General features: G+C 60.7%; 1 protein-coding gene across 1 annotated transcript; it reads right to left on the minus strand.

Moving 5' to 3' along the window:
• Window positions 1-2,108: 2,108 nt before the first annotated feature.
• Window positions 2,109-5,155, minus strand: NKX2-3 (NK2 homeobox 3). Its single transcript, XM_015867100.2, has 2 exons — window positions 3,673-5,155; window positions 2,109-3,138 (listed from the first exon to the last, which is right to left on the minus strand). Exons 1-2 carry the CDS (start codon window positions 4,016-4,018, stop codon window positions 2,498-2,500), a joined length of 987 nt encoding a protein of 328 aa, XP_015722586.1. The 5' UTR covers window positions 4,019-5,155; the 3' UTR covers window positions 2,109-2,497.
• Between the last annotated feature and the right edge of the window lie 10,268 nt (window positions 5,156-15,423).

Here is a 15,423-nt window from a genome sequence, read left to right on the forward strand (position 1 = left end):
CCTCAGCCAGGAAATGTGAACAGAAATCAAAACCTGAGCCCACACACAAGGTGAACCTTACGTGTGAGTCCAGCCTCCTCGCCCAAGCCCTCCTTTGCTTTAGGCCACTACTTGCTTTAGACTTTGCAGGGCTTTTAGGCCCTGTCTAGAATCAATCATCGCTTTCCCTCTCTGACTCCCAAACGAGAGCCAATCCTCCTTTAGGACAGGAAGAAGCACTTCTGCCCCTTGGCCATGGCTTTCTCCTTCCCCAACACCCCTCTGGCCCCACCACCACCACCAGAGCACCATGCACGATGGGTCCCAGCAGCACATCGCACACACGGCCTCGTGCAGGGCGCGATGGGATGAGGTACGTCATGGGCAGGCGCTGCTTCCAGCGCAACGCAGCCACTTCCCCCCATTGTGTGTCCCCTCCTTGGGCCGCTTGGCCAATCTGCAGTCTCCCATCACCTCCCTCCCACCACCACCGGCTGTTCCTCCTCTTCAGAATGCTTCACTTCCGCTGCCCCGCTTGTGGCTCGCCCTGTGCTGCTCCATCCTCCCCATATGCTGGGGGGCCTTGGGTGAGGGAGATGCTGAGGGGTTCCTCCCCCTGAGCTGTGCTGGTGGGACAGCTGGGATGTATCCCAGCAGAGGGGATCACAATGGCGGACATGCAGAACCTCCCACAGCACTACACCCATTCCTATGGCAATACTTGGTGATATCAGTGATCCATAACACCGTTGCTGCATGGCACTGCTGTGCAGGTCAGTAGGGTCTCCATGTGCCCCTTTGCTCTGTTTGAGTGCCCACTCTCAAGGCTTGGCCACAGACGTGTGCATCCCATCCAGAGCCTCAGGGTTCAGCTGAGGGTTCCCAACAAACCATCACTTACTTGGAGGAGATGCACTAAGCGGGGAGCTCTCCTTGCACGTCCCTATGCTGCAGGACATAGCACTGCGGTGACCACTCCTCCATCTTGCTCACTGAGGCACAAACTCACGCGCGTCCCCTATTTCTGCAAACGACAATATGGCAGAACACAGAAGGGAATGCAATTCTTTCTTATGGCCGAGTCCAATCTCGGCTCGGGGTCGCCGCTCCGGGAGGTCGTTACCTATCTTTGTTCTCGGCTATCCTGTTTCTACCCACGAGACTGCGGAGCCTCCACCACTCAGCTCCGACGGCCAAGAGCCGAGCGTGGGCTTCCTCTCCCGCGACACCTCGCTGCCACCCGGCAAACAATCGCTGGGCGTGCCGCATCCTTTTCCAGCGCGGCTCCAGAGCCTCCCGGCCCCGGGGTGGCCGTGGGACAGAGCCGAGTCGAGCCGAGTTGAGCCGAACCGTGCCGAGCCGAGCCGAGCGTCGGGGCTGCAGCTGAAAATGTCTCCGTCTCTTTCCGAGCGGTGCGCTGCAGACGTTTTAGCAGCGCCGACGGTCTTAACGCGGCACGTCTGTGTTGGCTGCGGGACGGACGCACTGCGGGACGGGGCTCCGCGGACACGCATCCGCCGGGCTCCTCACAGCAGCGGCACCGACCCGAAGGCTCCTCGGTGGGGCCGCGCCCGTGTCTGCGCCGTCCCGGACCGGCCGGGACGGGAATGGGGCGAGAGCGATCGCCGGGCAGCGTTGAGGGTCTCGTTCGCCCCCTCCCCCTGCACCCGAACGGAATGGTTGAACATGTAGCAATAATGCCCCGGCATTCAGGCTGCCCGGCCCGGCCGGCCCTAATCAGCGGCCCGCGGACCCCCCTCATCTCCCCCTGCGCTCAGAGAAAGGGGAACAAAACCCAGCACGTTTCTGCAGCCCCCGCGCATAAAGCGCCGGGCCTGGGCCTCAGTGGGGGGCAAAGCGGCCCGTCAATCTCGGCGCCGGGGCCCCTTTGTCCCTCGCCTCCCTGCCACACCTTTTGTTCCCGAATCCAATAAGCGCCTATTCCCGCTACCTTCCTCGGCGGCTCCTTTCAGCGCCGGCCCGGCGGCCACAATGGGCCGGCTCTGAGCTGCGCGTCCCCATTCAGCGCCTTGGCACGCTCACAATCCGCCCGGGCCGCCCTGCCCCGCGGGCACGGCGTTCAGAGCCCCGCCGGGTACCGGCAGCCGGGCGAAGGAGGAGCGGGCGGCGGATATTGCACCTGGTTTATTGACTGACTCCGCGAGCTGGCGCTGGCAGAAACCGATACAGAGTAGATAAAGAGAAGGGCCGCGGGAGCCCCGGGCCCAGCCGTCGGCTTTTTACAAGCGAAGCTGCTCCGATGGCGCGGCGCGGTCAGCTCCGTCCCGCCCGTCGCGGCGGCACCTCGGGGCGGCGGCGCTCCGCCGCGGGCTCGGCCCGTCCTGTCCCGTCCGGTCCCGTTCCGTTTCGTTCCGCCGCTCCGCTCCGCCCCGCGGCCCTGGGAGAGAGCCGGGGTCCCGCCGCGCCGCCCCTCCGCCTTCAGTCCGCGGGGCGTAAGGGCGCTGCGGGGCCGCGGGGCCGTCGTGCCGGTCCGCTCCCGGCCCTGAGTGCGTGCGGGCTACCAGGCCCGGATGCCCTGCAGTGCGCCCTGGCTGCAGGAGGGCCCCGCCGCCGCCTGGTGTAACGCCTGCCCGCCGCCGCCGAAGCCCCCCAGGCCGCCCATGTTCACGAAGGGGCCGGCGGCCGCCGCCGGGCTGCAGGCGGCTTGCACCGAAGCTCCGCCGCTGCCCGCCGGGTAGGTGCAGCCGTAGCCGGCGTTGTAGGAGGCGGCGTTGCCGTAGCCGTAGGCGGGGAAGCCGTTGTAGGAGTAGGGCCCGTTGTACGCCGAGCCGTAGCCCTGCGAGCCGCCCAAGCACGGCTTGCCGTCGCGGACCAGCACGGGCACGGCCACCCTGCGCGGCGGCGGCGGGGCCGCGGGGCCGCCCATCTCCAGGGATCTATCCTGCCGCTGCCTTTTGCACTTGTAGCGTCGGTTCTGGAACCAGATCTTCACCTGCGTGGAGGTGAGCTGGAGGAGGCTGGCCAGGTGCTCCCGCTCCGGAGCCGAGAGGTATTTCTGCTGCTTGAACCGCCGCTCCAGCTCGTAGACCTGCGCCTGCGAGAAGAGGACGCGCGGCTTCCTCCGACTCCGCTGCTTCGGCCTCTCCGCCTCCTCCGGCTTCTCCGCGGCGTCCAGCGGTTTCTTCAGGGCGCAGCTCTCTGCACGGAGGAGCACAGGTCACGGCTGCGCCGGGCCGGCCCGCGGGGAGGAAGCCCCGAGCCGCGCGACGCCGCCCGACACCGCGACCGTCGGGGAACCGCGGCTCGGGCCGGGAAGCGGCGCCGAGCCGGGCGACGGGGCCGGGTGCGACTCCGCGCCTCCGCGCCGGCGGCGGAGCGACCACGGGGCTGAGCCCCGGGCACCTGCTCGTCCGCCGCCTCTCTCCGAGAGGGCTCCGCCGCACAGCGCCCGGGCCGGGCCTCACCCGTCCCGCCGAGCGGGGGAACGTGGGACGATCCGGCCGGTCCGGATCGCGGCTCCACGCGGGCTCTGCCCGGGGACGCGGAGCTCCGCGGCGCGGAGGTCGGGTACGACAACCCCGCGAAGCGCCGCTCCCCGCTCCAGGTGCCCGGGGGACGCGGTAGGGAAGGGACCGTGGAGCGGCGCCGGTACCCGAGCTCCGCGGCGCGGAACGGACGGAGGGGAGCGAGCGGTGCGAGCGGTGCGGGGAGCGCGGCGGGGCCGGTACTCACTCGGGTCGCGGGCCGTGGGATCCAGCTCCTCTCCCGGGCCGGGAGCGTCGCAGGAGCCGCGCAGCACGGCGTGCACGTAGCTGTCGGCGGAGAGCCGCGCGTCCGCCTGGCCGCCGGGCGTTGCCACGGAGCTCAGGTAGGACAGCTTCTCCTCCTCCTCTTCCTCCTCGCCGTCGGAGAAGCGGGCGCCGTCGGCGGCCGCCAGCAGGCAGGCGGCGGGGTGAAAGTGGTGCTCCAGGTGGTGCGGGAGCTGGGCCCCATAGTGCGGATCCTGCTGCTGCTGCTCCAGGTTGAGGATGTCTTTGACAGAGAAGGGGGTGGAGGTGACGGGGCTCGGTAACATCATCGGGGCAGCGCGAGCGGCCGGGGAGTCCCGGGGGCCCGGCGGCGCTCGGGCTGCGGCTCGGCGGGGAGCGCCGCACCCGGTGCGCGGGGAGCGGGCAGCGCCGAGAGACGAGGGGCCGCGCCTGCTCCTGTCTAAGTTGCCTCCATTAGCCCGGCGCTGGGGGGTCTGCGTTTTGTTACAGCTTCTGCAGGGACAGCCAAGGGCTCGGGAGCCTCCTCTGCCCCGGGCCGGCACGTCACGGCGAGGAGGGGCCGGGGGCCGGGGGCGGCCTCGCCATTGGAGGGAGGGGGAGGCAGAGCCGGCCCCCTGCCCGACTCCGGCCGCCCGGCCAGAAATAGCAATGTATTAAGGCTGCGCTGGGGAGGCCGCTTCCCCGGAGCGCGCCCCGCCGGCCCGGCACCCGCCCGACGGGGCTGAGCCCGAGGGCGCGGGGGTCGGGGACCCCGGAGAGAGCCGCGGCCGCCGCCGCCGCGTCTCCCAGTGCTAAGCACGTGTAGGTAGGTAGGGACCCCCCGCCCGGCGCGCCCCGCCGATCCCGTTCCGCACACGGCTCGGGGAGATCACGGGCGGGCCCGCGAGTGCCCCGCTGCCGAGTACGCGGCGTCCGGGCGGGCAGTAGCCGTGCGACCTACACGAACCCGACGCCCTCCGTGTATTCCGGACCCCCGCAGCTGCCCAGTGCTCCCGCACACACTCTGCGCTGCCGCGTCCCGTCCCGCCCGCACGGTCTCCCCGCAGCGCCGTGCTCCGCTCCCTCCCGGGGACCGCGCGTTACTCCGCCGTGTCCGAATCGGACGCAGCGCCCCGCCAACGCCCGGCCCAGGTGAATGGGGCCGGGTCGCGGTCGGCGGGCGACCGGGGGCCGCGGCGGCGCGGCGCGGGGGTATGGAGATGTAACACGGCCCGTTCGGCTTTTTCTTTCGTTTTCCTTCGTTTCGTTTCGTTTCTCTCGCCGGTAACGGGCGGGCAGCGGCCAAACGGAGCCTCCACGCCCCCGTTTCGGCGGGTAATGCACCGAGCGAGCGGGCCGCCGCTCGCCGAGCTGCTCCGCACCGAGAGTTCCCGCAGGCCCGGAGCTGCGCCTCGGCTCCACCGAACACACCGGTGCGCTGCGGCGGGCGGGACCGGGACCCCGTGAAGGGGCCCCGCGGCCCCCGGGGCGCTCGAAGGGCTCAACGCGTCCACGAAGCGCGGATCGGGCGCGCCAAGTGCCGGGCTGGGGGGGGCGGGTGGGAGATTTCGTTGTGATTAAAATGCTGCCGCCCCGCAGGGCTCGGATCGGCGGCGAGGCGAGGCTGCGGGGAGCCGGGCGCACGGCGGGCAGGTGAGTGTCGGTACCGCTCTCGGGTCGGTACCGGGCGGCGGCTGCGCCATTTATCGGCCGCGTCGGTACCTTCGTTTCCCTGCGTCCCACCGCTCCGGCCGCAACGGCGAAACGCATTTACCGGCGGCGCAGCCCCGGGAAGGGGGCCCATATCCCGCACAGATGGCCGCAGTTCGGCTGCTGCGGACACGGAGGCGGCCCGGGTCACCGCATCGTTCCCCGCCGCGCCGCCTTGAAATCCGCGCAGTGATTGCGGCGGATCGCTCCCTGCCCGCTCCCGGGGCCGCCCTCCCCTCTCCTGTCCTAAGACCGCCCGGTTCCGACCGTGCACCGGGAAACGCTGCCGCCATAACTGGGTCCTATGGGGCCCGACTCGGCGCTGTCTCGTGCCGCCGGTGCGCGGACAGAACCCCCTCGCTGCCGCGGCCCCGGTAACGATTAGCGCCGTTCCGGTGTTCCGTCCGCCGCTTCGTCCCGCTGGCGGCTCGTGGAGGTGCGGGCTCGGGCTGTGCGGGCTGTGCACGGGGCTGCCCGAACCCGGAGCCCGCGGCCGCCGCTCGGCGAACGGAGGGGCAGGGGCTGGAGCAGGGCGAGGCGGCGGCGCTGGGCCTTGGCGGCCCTCGGTGACCAAAGAATTCGGGGCCCTTTCAGCTTCCAGCCGCCGTGCCGTGGGCTCGGCCGCGGGCCCGGCCGGGTCTCTGCCCACGCTCCTCGTACCCCCGGGTTCGCCTGGCGCCAACGCGCTGCCGCCCGCAGCTGCAGCCCGGACGGGCCGAACGCCAGGTGCGCCCCGCGGGCACGGGGAGCCCGGGCCGGGCGGAACTGGCTCCCCGGGGCGGCGGGAGCGGTTCTCCCGTCGGGACCCGCTGCAGTGCCGGTGCCAGCCCCGGCGAGGGCTCTGGGGACACACGTCCCGTGGATGGAGACGACGCGCGTGTCGGCACCCACGACCCTTACCGGGGCTTTGTCCCCTGCCCCTGCTCCCGGTGCGCTTTCCCGCATTGCCGGCCCCAGTTTCGGGATCGGATCGGGCCCGTTTCGGCGCTGGGAGAGCGGCCGATCCCGGCTGGGGAAGCCGCGCAAGCGAGGCGTCATTGCGCCCTGCCCGGCCCTGCTTGGGCCCGTCCCGTCCGATACGAGCGGGAGGTGGGGGGCTGAGAGCCGGGGCAGAGCGCAGCCCCGGTACCTGCCACCGGGTGTCAGCTCCGGGATGCGGCTCCGGGGCTTTCCCAAGGCGGCCGGGCCGGGGTCAGCGGGCTATTAATGGTTATTTTATTTATATCATTAGCGGCGTCCCCTGAGCTCTGTTTACAGTCGGGCCTTGTTGTCCCGGCCGCTCCTGCGCTCTGTTTAGACAGGGGATTATTGTAATGGATGGAGCTCGCCGTACGGATGCTGCGGCGGAGCCAAGGCTCCCCCGCCCCGGGCCGAGGAGGGGGGAGCAGCCCTGCAGCGGCCTCGCACACCGCGGAGCCGCCCCGAGAGCCCCCCCAGCCGCCGGGGCCCGAGTGCGGGCAGCCCGGTAGCACGCTGCCTCGGCCGGGGGCCTTCTCTCGGGGCGATGCTATCAGCCCCGGGGCCGCTAATTGCTCCATTAGTCTCGCGGGTGCCGAGTGCTGGAGCCGGCCCCGCGCTAATGGCCGTAAACAAACAAACACGCTAAGCCGGGCCTGTCTCCGGCTCCGACGGCCGCGCGGGGAGCGGCCGGACCCGGCGGCGAGGCTCCGTTCGGCTGCAGGGGGGTCCCGTCGGCCTGTGCCCACCTGCCCGCTGCCCCGGGCGGCCCCGAGCTCCGCGGGCCGGCGGGGGCCGGTGCGGGTCCGTGCCGCCGGGAGCTGCCCCCCGCGCCCGGCTCTATTTACACAGAGCCTGCCCTTGTATAAACGCTGTGCGCCGTGGTTTATCTCAGGGCCCGTCTGTTTCTCGTTCTCTGTCAGCAGCGCCCGGTGAAGGATGGCCCTTTCCCAGGGGTTCGGCCCTGATTTATGTGAGAACCGCAGCGCTCCGGGGACGCCCCCGCACGGCGGGGCCGCTCTCGAGCCCCGGGACAGCGCCCGGCGGACGGTACCAGCGGTGCCCTCCGCTCTCAGCCCCGCACCGCACGGACACCTGCCGGCTGCCCAAACCAGCCCCGGCTCCGGGAGGCTCCGCCGCGAGTGGGCACGGAGCGACCTGTCCTGCAGCGACCGGCCCTGGGCGGGACACGCTTCTCTTGGCACACCCGCCTTGGCATAGCCTTGGCCCGCTGCCTCCCGGAGCAAAGAACGGCTTTATGCCAACGCGACGCTTTCCCAGCAGTGACTCTTCCACTCTTGTTTCGAATGAAATCTGTTCTTTAATCCCTGGGCTCAGCAGCCACGACCAAGGCAGGGATGCTGTATGTTCCTCCAGCAGCGTGCTGCCATCATCTCCCCTGTCTGGTCATATTCATTCCTGCACCGTCCTGCCACTGGGTCTAATGTGCATCCCTGCCTCTCAGGTCCTGGGATCCCCTGGTTTGGCTTTGCCAATAACAAGCACTCCTGCAGTGCCCATTTTTTGGAGAAGTTCATCACTGCACATTTTGTTATTATTTTTCAAAGATAATTATTGTCCCACCTGTCATTGGCTGTTTTACATTTGGTTCACAGTTCTTGCAGGGATGTATGGTTTGGAAATGTGTCTCAACACAAAACCTCAATGGTTGTTGTTTTGTTTGCTTTTCTCTCTCTCTTTTTTTTTGTTCCTAAGGGTCATAACAAGAGTTTCTGTGCACATTGCGAAGCTGGGACCTTAAGGCAGGGGATCAGAGTGGTGCTGAGTACCAGCAGCTATGTGCAACATTCAGCACTCAGCACTGCTGGGGATGAGAGTGGCTCATGTCAGAGTGCTGGGTTTTGACCCTAAAGGGAAGGTTGTCCTTGATTTCAGTGTCTGATGGAGCTCTGGAACTGAGCCTGACATCTTGAGCTCAGTGAGAGCCAAATCACAGGAGCAGGTAAAGGTCATCCCACATCTGAAGCAACGCAGGATAGGAAATGTCAGCACCGAGGACCCCCTCCTGTCTGCTTTTATTTGGCTTCTCTTGTGCACAAAGGATACGCGATCTTGAGAAAGCCACCCTGCTGCACAGCACAGCCCTGCTTCTGTGGACGTGCGGAGAGCTGTCAAACACCTCTTCCTCTGGAGGAGAAGCTGTCATAAATCACAGCATAGTGCTCCCACAATGAGTTGCTCCCGTGCTGGGGCTCCTGTTGAGGCCACCACTGCCAACACACGTTCTCCAGTCCTTCCCCAGCGCCTTTGCTCTGTGCTTCAAAGCCATCGCTGCTTGTTTGCGTCCATGAGGTTAAGAAGCAGGGCTGAAATTCATCCTTCAGCAGAGGCCCAACACGAGGCTCACTCGCTGCTCACATCCACAGGCCTGCGTACCACTTGCATCCCAAAGGGCTTAAGTGGAGCCTAAGTGGACCCTGGGCCCTGCACTGGCGTCCGGCCCGGTACTGAATTGCAGCTCCGAGCCTGGGCCTGCAGCTCTGATTCATGCATGTAATCCTGCTGAGGTCAGCGGGATCCATCCCACTCCCACCGCAGCCTGCGGGATGGTTCACACGAGAGTAGCAGGGTCAGGCTCTGTGTTTGCATGCACTGTTGAAAATGGAACAATTCAGATTAAACTAATTAAATTTTAACAGGTCTGGAAAAGCGTTTTATTACATAATAAACAGGGGGGATTAGCCGTGTCAGGCTCTGCTGTGCGTGTTCCTCGCCGGCCGTGGCACTTGGTGTTCCTCTCGGCTCAGGACCTCCCCATGCTGCTGCCGGGGCTGGGCCCCGATGAACGCACGGTGTTAGGAGCGCAGCTGCATGCTGGCTCCCACTCCTCAAAGCATGCTGGGTGCAGCGCTTCTCCCAGCACCAGCAAAGCCTTTTCTAGAAGAAATTTCGCAAGCTGCTTGGCGGCTGCTTCCACAGGCGGCCTTTAGAGACACGGAAGCCCTTGTGCTGCAGCACAGGCGTGCTTGGGGGGAGCAAGCAACCCGGCTGAATCCGTGCGAGGTGCTGACATGTCTCATCTTAGAAACAGAGCTGATAAGTTGCTCTTGTTTAGGGCATCTGCCCGGCAGTCAGTCCCCACTTCTGTCACTGCTTAATCGGGATTCCTCCGGCTGCAAGCAGGGCTTGTTCCCATGCGGGTGAGGCCAGCCTGGGATCAGCTGGCAGACATGCACCAGCAGCACCATACGTGGCTTTGCCAGGGCACAGGACTTCCAGAGGGTGCAGCAGCTTCAGCAGAAACTATGCTGCAACCTCGGCTGTGCTGCAGTGGCGCAGGGCTCATGTGTGGTGCAGTGCAGAACAGTGGTGTCTCTTTTGGTTTGGTGGCGCTCACCGAGGGGCTCCAGGGGCACCACAGCCAGGGGCTGCTGCATAGCTTCAGCTGCTGAGCCCTTCATTCATTGCAGCCAGCTGAGCAGCACTGAGCACAATGCACCTGGAGCAGCCTTCCCACCTACCTGCTGCAAGGAGAGGAGTAAGGCAGGAGGATCTTGTGCTTTCTGTTTGCAGTGGGTAACTACAGGTAGCACGACCTGGTGATTTGCATGCAGTTGCACAGGCGGGCTGTGGGTGCTGTGTTTTCCTCTGGAAGTGGAAGGGCCGCTGGGGTGGGGACTGCTGTGTGCTGAGGGGAAGCAAAGGAAAACAGCTCCCTGTCTGGCTGCTGCGGCTGGAAAGGTTAATGGTGGAGTGTGCGCCCGCGCCTTGTGCTTTTAATAAACACCCATTCTTCCATTTTCCTTTAAAGTAGTTTTTGCATTTTGCCATTGCAGCTTGTGCTCTCCCTCCTGCGCCAGCTCCTCATCGCTCAAATACAGCGGCTCCTAGCAGGTGGGAGATCTGAATGTCTCTGCTAATAGTTTATCTCTGAGCTCGTCTAATGAATTCTCCTGGTAATTACTGTGCAGAAATTGTTAGTGTATCTTGATGAATCAGAACTTTCTAACAACAACTCTGGATGAAATTATAAACTGTTTTTCTATCTTGGAGTGGAGACTTGAGAGAGGATTCCTAATTGTACTTGCCCCCTCTGGGGCCAGGACTGGATTATCCCACACAGGCTTCTCCGCAGACTTGTTTTGAGTCTATCAGTAGGCTCTCTGCCAGACCTAAGAGATGGAGAACTCAGTTTTCCACATTTAAATCCCCCCCCCCCCCCTCCACCCTTCCACTCCACTTACACCTCCAAGGAAGAGCCTGGATTAGAGAGGATTTGTCCTCATGGGGCTTTGTGTTGGGTTTGTGAAGATGTGTCCTTAAAAGCTTTGGCTTTTTTTTTCCCTGTGACTCCCAGCTTTGCATTGGGAATGTGCAGAAGTGAGGCTGAGAGCAGACATAGAATCATAGAATAGCCTGGGTTGAAAAGGGCTGTAGTGATCATATAGTTTTGACCCCCTGCTATGTGCATGGTGGCAGAGCTGGGTCTCTTGGTGCAACTCATGTTCTATCCCTGTGTTTCTGGTATCCCTGCAGCCATGGATGGATGGCCATGGATGGTAGTAATCTGTGAGATGCCACACTGGGCCTGTGGTCCCCAGGCGTGTGGGCTGTGCAGAAGGCAGCACGCCTTACTTAGTGAGGGGTGAAGGCAGCCAAGGGACTTAGTGGGAAGGGGAGACTGCTGGAGGCACTGACGCCTGTCTGGCTGCTGGGACACCCCGGTGGCCCCATCCCAGGCCATCCCCATTGCCCGGCACTGTGCCATGGGGCTATTTGGGCCTAGGCGCCCTTCTGCAAACATCCCTGCCCCGCGCACCCACCCTGCTGACGGCGGGGAAAAGTCGGAGCCATGTCCTTGTGCCGACCTTCGGCTGACCTTCCAGTAACGCTCGAGAAACCCTCGGAAAGGCTTTCTCATTGTGCAGCCCCAGGGTTTCCAGGGAATTAGTCAGCAGGCTGGAATTGTGCTCTGTGTATGTGACCCCCCCCCCCGCTGCCCCCGCCTCTCCCATCGCTGGAGCCGGACCGGTCCAAGAGATATGTTGCCAGGGTGACAGCGAGGTGTGATGGATGGACAGAGAGTGGCTGCGGAGTGGCAGGGCCGCTGGTCAGTAACCCAGGGCTGTGTTTATAAGAAGGAAGAGGCTGTTTCCTGGAGCTAACATAATGCAGCTCTAAAAAAGGCAGGGGAAATACATCATGCAAGGGGAGCGCTGCCTGGGAGGGGAGGGCCGCCGGGGAGCCCAGCAGCACCGCCAGCCTGCAGGTCAAGGTGCCTTTGACAGGGCCTTTTTTATAGGCCATTTGCGTGAGAGTTCGCTGCTGTTTCTCTGCAGCCCTGACAGCGGCTCAAGGCCTGGCCGGGGCTCGGGGAGGGCCTCATCTCCACCACCGCTTTCCAGCCCTGCGACGCAGGACCTGCTGATTTATTTGGAAAATAAATAATGCTCACTGACCATTGTTCACAGTGACGGTCACCCTGTGAGCAGGCGGAGGTGTGGGGAGTGAGGGGATGGCAGGGCGATGCTCCCAGCTCTGGTCCCTGGGGCGTCTCCTACAGGGATAGAGGTGAGGGGACATCTCCCTTCCCACCTCAAACCCAACGCTGCTGTTTTGTGCTGTACCACAGGTGTGTGAGTTCCCTATGCTGTGACATTCCCCATGGGTCTGTCCCCATACCCTGTGTCACCATCCAAGCCTCTGCTGGGCTCCCTTTAGGCTGATCCTTCTGTCTCATCTCGTGCAGGATGGACTCTGAGCTCCTTTTCTGCAGCTCTCCTGCAGGCTTCAGTAAGGCCAACAGAAACCCCAGAAATTGGCCTCTGAATTTTTGTTTTCCCAGCAAGACAAATTCAAATGTGGTCTTTCAGAAGAGACCCTCACAAAACAGATGAATAAATCAATCTACGTGATCTTTTCTGACTACGATACACATCACTTGTCCGTGTACGTGCAAATTCTATTCTATTCTGTTACCATAATTTTAAAAAATATTTTCTCTTCTTTCATTTTTATATTATTTTATCCTTACAGCCCTGTAATAACCAAACAAGCAATATCGCATTGAGGATTTTTTTTTCCTCCTTCCCACGAGCGCTTAGGAAAGTGAAGGAAAGATGAGAAAACAGGGGAGGAAATCTTATGTGGATGCCGGGTGTTCTGCAGGCAGCTCCAGGGCTGGGGAGAAGCAGGAGATAATGGCAGCATGAAAGAACCCACTTTTTGAATCACCTTTCTGATTATGAACTTCAAAAATCTAGATTTCAATTGAGATTTTCTTTTTTTTTTTTTTTTTAATATGCCAGAGGGAGGAGGAAATAAAAGCTCCCGTTTCCCATGGAATAGGCTTCAATTAAATTCAGTTTAGGCAAGAAAATTTTCATTAATTTTCACAGCTTATTTCTCACACCGTTAGTAATAATATTTCTACCTTGACATAGTGATAAAGTTCCTAATTTTCTACCTTTCCAGAGATTATCTGGGTTCAGATGCCGTCCTCATTGCTGTGGGAGTAATTTTTCCTTCCAAGTGGAGTCTGGTTTTTGGCTCAGGGTTTTGCTTTTCCCTTTTTACTTGGGAGGAGTGTTATGTCTTCGGCGCTGCTCAGACTTCCCTAATTCACGCAAGCCCTGCGTTGTGCACAGATTCCTCAGTGCGTTTTTAAACTCATTATTATTTTTTAACCAGCAAATGATTTTTTTTTTCTTCTTCTTCTTCTTCTCTTTTTTTTTTTTTTTTTTTTTCTTTTTTTTTTTTTTTTTTTTTCAGCCCTACCTGATTTCTCTCTGGAAACTGCTTTCTAAAAAAGCACTTGGTGAATATTTGTAGTTTTAACATTCACGTTGTTCGAAGTGACTTCTAACATTGTGTTCTCCCACCCGCTTTCGGTTTAAGTCAGTGCTCTCATGCTCACGTTGGAACGCGCTTGCAGCTCAGATTTTATGCAGCTGTATTGAACGGCTTGCATCAACGACAAAAAATCCATACTGTTGACTTCCTCGGTTTGCCGACAACCATTACTGTTCTGTGCTGGGGATGGGCTGCACCCAGCAGTGCTGTGGCTGGGCTTTTACAAAGCAAAAACACGGTTCATTCCGCGTGGTTTATTCTCCGTGGTTTATTCCCCATGCTCCCAGGAGTGCTGCTCTCCCGATTCCTGCCCTGTGGACATGGGGAAGCGAGGCTGCAGGGCTCATCACATCCTCCCAGTGCTGCAGATTAAGGCCGCCCAGCTCCTCCATGAGCCTCCCCAGGTGGCCATGATATTTCTAAAGGACTCATCCCCGTGCTGCAGTAAGCTCATTAGCTAATTCCCTTATTACACAGCACCAAGTGAAGCATGTGTGTTTGGGTTTGCAGGCAGCCCCCTCTTGCCTTCCCCTCCAGCTTGCCACGCTCCCTTCCCTTTGTTTTAGCCAGGAAGGCGGGCTTCTGACAGTCCCCTTGGCTCGGCCATTTTGGGCACGTGTTCATCCCGCCCTTGCTGTTCCAGGGGGTTTTGCTCGGCTCCTGCGTCCCCCAGCCCTGCGGAGCAGGCAGGACCCTGCTTGCCCAGTGCTTTGCCTCTACCAATGTGGTTTTGAGGCCCGTCTGTCTCAGAGCCATGACACAGGTTTGGTTCAGACAAAAGGAAGCTTTCCCAGGAAGGAGGTTATGGTGTGGAGCTTGAGCAGCAGGATGCATGGTTCTCTTTGCACAGCTCTCAGTTTGGGGAGGGTCCCTGAGGTCTCGTGGCACATTTTCAGAGGGATGACAAGCCCTGAGCCCACTGGATGCACTTGCCTCCACCGAGCTTCTAACCCCCAAACATGGGGAGCCCATGGGGCCTCTTCCCTTGCTGCCTGCTCCGGGAGGAGCCCGGTCACAACCCCATCCCGGGGAAGAGGGACGGACCCAACATCCCACCCTCTTCCTTCTGGGGGGCCACACACCGCAAGGTCCACCTTGTGCTGGCGCTTTCCGGCCCTCTGTGAGAATGTACCGTTTGTGGCTCCTTCATTGACTTTGAAGAATGTCCCTTTATTCACAATGTTATTTCCTTTAATCACTGTGGGGTTGCAGGAAATCTTCTTGGAAAATTATTTCAGATTGGCTGGAATTGCTGTATGGTCGCAGGGATGGAAAACTCACTTGAACTTGTTTTCATTTTACCCTAAAAAGTCACTGTCCCCAGAAGGTTCAGATGAATTTGGATAAACATGTGAGTTCCGAGGATTTTGTTGTTGTTGAGCAGTTTTCTTCCTTTTTTTTCTTCCCCCAGTGAACCTCTGTATCCTTCCAAGTTCCTGAGTTTTACTCAAGACCAGAGGTGCAGAGTCAAAGGAAAAATGGGACATTTGCATAAACAGATTGAAGACAGGCAAATACATCATTAAGGGACTCAACATGTAAGTACAGATAAAGAGATAAGTGATAGTTTTGGCCATCAGCTAAGGGCCACATCAACTGGATTTTCTTCTACTTGGGGACGTCTATGCTTGGATGAAATAGATGTGCTAAATCTTGTAATCTGTGGGACTTTAGTCTCATTCCTATGTGAAATTGTTATAAGCAAGGTCTAGGTGAACATTATCTAGGTGGACGTCGGGCTACATGAACTGGAGAGCTCTCAGAAGACAATTATGAGTGCTTTGACACTGGTAGAGACCTAGCAGAGGACCTAGTGCTTGCCAAGGCTTTCATCAATGTTTGTCGTTAAGCAGCACCAGCCTGGTAGTGCCTGCAAGAGTTCAGTTCAGTGTTTCATGACAAATTGAAAGGAAACTATTGATACAAACAAAATAAGGCTTTTCCATGAGTCAGAAAAAAATCAACTGCACACCCACTAGCTGGGAATTGAGCTTGTTCTGTGGGAAAGTAGCTGGAGGTGACAGTGGGACCCAAGGGGAGCACGAGCCAGCAGCGTCCTGCTGAGTGAGAAGAGCAGACTCAGACTGGGACACATAAATAAGGTGTCTGTGGGACACCTGATGTGATCCTGCTGCACTCAGAGTGTCAGCCTAAGTGCCGGTTCCCACTTCAGGCTGAGTGTTTCAAGTCGTGGTTCTGGGAGAAAGCCCAGGGAGGAACACGGGTGATCAGAAATGCAGAAAACATGACATAC

This window comes from Coturnix japonica, chromosome 6 (genome assembly GCF_001577835.2).
Source record: "Coturnix japonica isolate 7356 chromosome 6, Coturnix japonica 2.1, whole genome shotgun sequence".
Classification (NCBI taxonomy): Eukaryota; Metazoa; Chordata; class Aves; order Galliformes; family Phasianidae; genus Coturnix; species Coturnix japonica.